Source organism: Charadrius vociferus, unplaced genomic scaffold (genome assembly GCF_000708025.1).
Source record: "Charadrius vociferus isolate BGI_N301 unplaced genomic scaffold, ASM70802v2 scaffold138, whole genome shotgun sequence".
Taxonomy (NCBI): domain Eukaryota; kingdom Metazoa; phylum Chordata; class Aves; order Charadriiformes; family Charadriidae; genus Charadrius; species Charadrius vociferus.
Window position 1 is genome coordinate 137577 of NW_009649728.1, and position 1259 is coordinate 138835.

The following is a 1259-nucleotide window of genomic DNA, read 5'->3' on the forward strand; positions in this document are numbered from 1 at the left end:
CGGGCAGGGAACTCGTAGTTGCCGTAGCGCAGGGGCACGCCGTACATGTCCAGGAAGGTGTAGATGAGTGTGAACTGGAAGGCAGGGTGGGCAGGGGTGACGTGGCGCCGTGGCACTGCCTGTCCCCAGAGGTCTTGGCCAGGCTGGGTGCCGCAGGGACCCCCCAGGGCCACCCCAAACTCCCTCCAGCAGCCACAGAGAGGCCCAGAAGGGCACCGGGATGGCCACCAGCTCCAAACCCACGGCAAAAGTTGCCCCTCTCAGAGGGGAGGGAAAGATGGAGGGAGAAGAGCTCTCCCCACCTCGACCCCCAGCCCCAGGCGGGCGCTCGGTGCTCACCAACAGCAGGCAGGGGGTGAAGAAGGCCCAGCACGCCTTGAAGTAGCCCAGCATGTGGCTGCACCAGGGTGGGCACCGGCAGATCATGTCCACGATGTCCTGGCAGAACTGGTTCACGCCTGCAGGCACCCGGGGAGAGGGTCAGGGCCGTGCCCCTGCCTGCCCCCAGCGTGGCCCTGCCGGCTGCACCCGCTCCAGGGTGCCCACGACACCCCATGCTGGGGCCGAGCCGAGGTGGTGTTGGGTGCTGAACATCCACCATGCTTCGGTGGGTGGAGAGGAAATTGCATCCCCCATGCACAGGGAAAATCACAGCCCGGCTTTGCACCACCTCCTTGCAGGGCTGAGCTGCGCGTGGGCAGCAGGACGGGGTACAGAATCACGGAATCATAGACTTGTTGAGGTTGGAAGGGACCTTTAACATCATCAAGTCCAGCCATTAACCTAACCTGACAAAACCACGTCCCCAAGTACCACATCTACCCTTTTTTTAAACACCTCCAGGGATGGCGAATTCCCCCCTCCCCGGGCAGCCTCTTCCAATGGTTGATAACCCTTTCAGTGAAAATTTTTTTCATAATATCCTATCTAAACCTCACCTGGTAGAACTTGAACCCATTTCCCCTCGTCCTAGGGAGAAGAGGTCAGCCCCCACCTCTCTACACCCTCCTATCAGGTAGTTGTAGAGAGTGATTAGGTCTCCCCTCAGCTCCTCTTCTCCAGGCTGAAGAACCCCAGTTCCCTCAGCTGCTCCTCATCACGCTTGTGCTCCAGACCCCTCACCAGCTCCGCTGCCCTTCTCTGGACACACTCCAACACCTCAATGTCTTCCTTGTAGTGAGGATATCGCCCTGCCCACCCCAGCTCCAGGCTGTCCACAGCCGTGGGGGCTGGGGACTACAGAGCCTGGCCACAGTTTG

The 1259-nt window shown here is 60.5% G+C and overlaps 1 protein-coding gene across 1 annotated transcript in view; it reads right to left on the reverse strand.

Moving 5' to 3' along the window:
* The window catches only part of LOC104291587 (sodium- and chloride-dependent glycine transporter 2-like), a 29233-nt gene that overhangs the window by 16957 nt on the left and 11017 nt on the right, over positions 1-1259 (reverse strand). The window contains exons 10-11 of the mRNA XM_009890840.1: positions 340-458; positions 6-74 (exon numbers count right to left, since the gene is read on the reverse strand). Coding sequence (XP_009889142.1) covers positions 6-74; positions 340-458 — 188 coding nt within the window. The remainder of the gene's footprint in view (positions 1-5; positions 75-339; positions 459-1259) is intronic.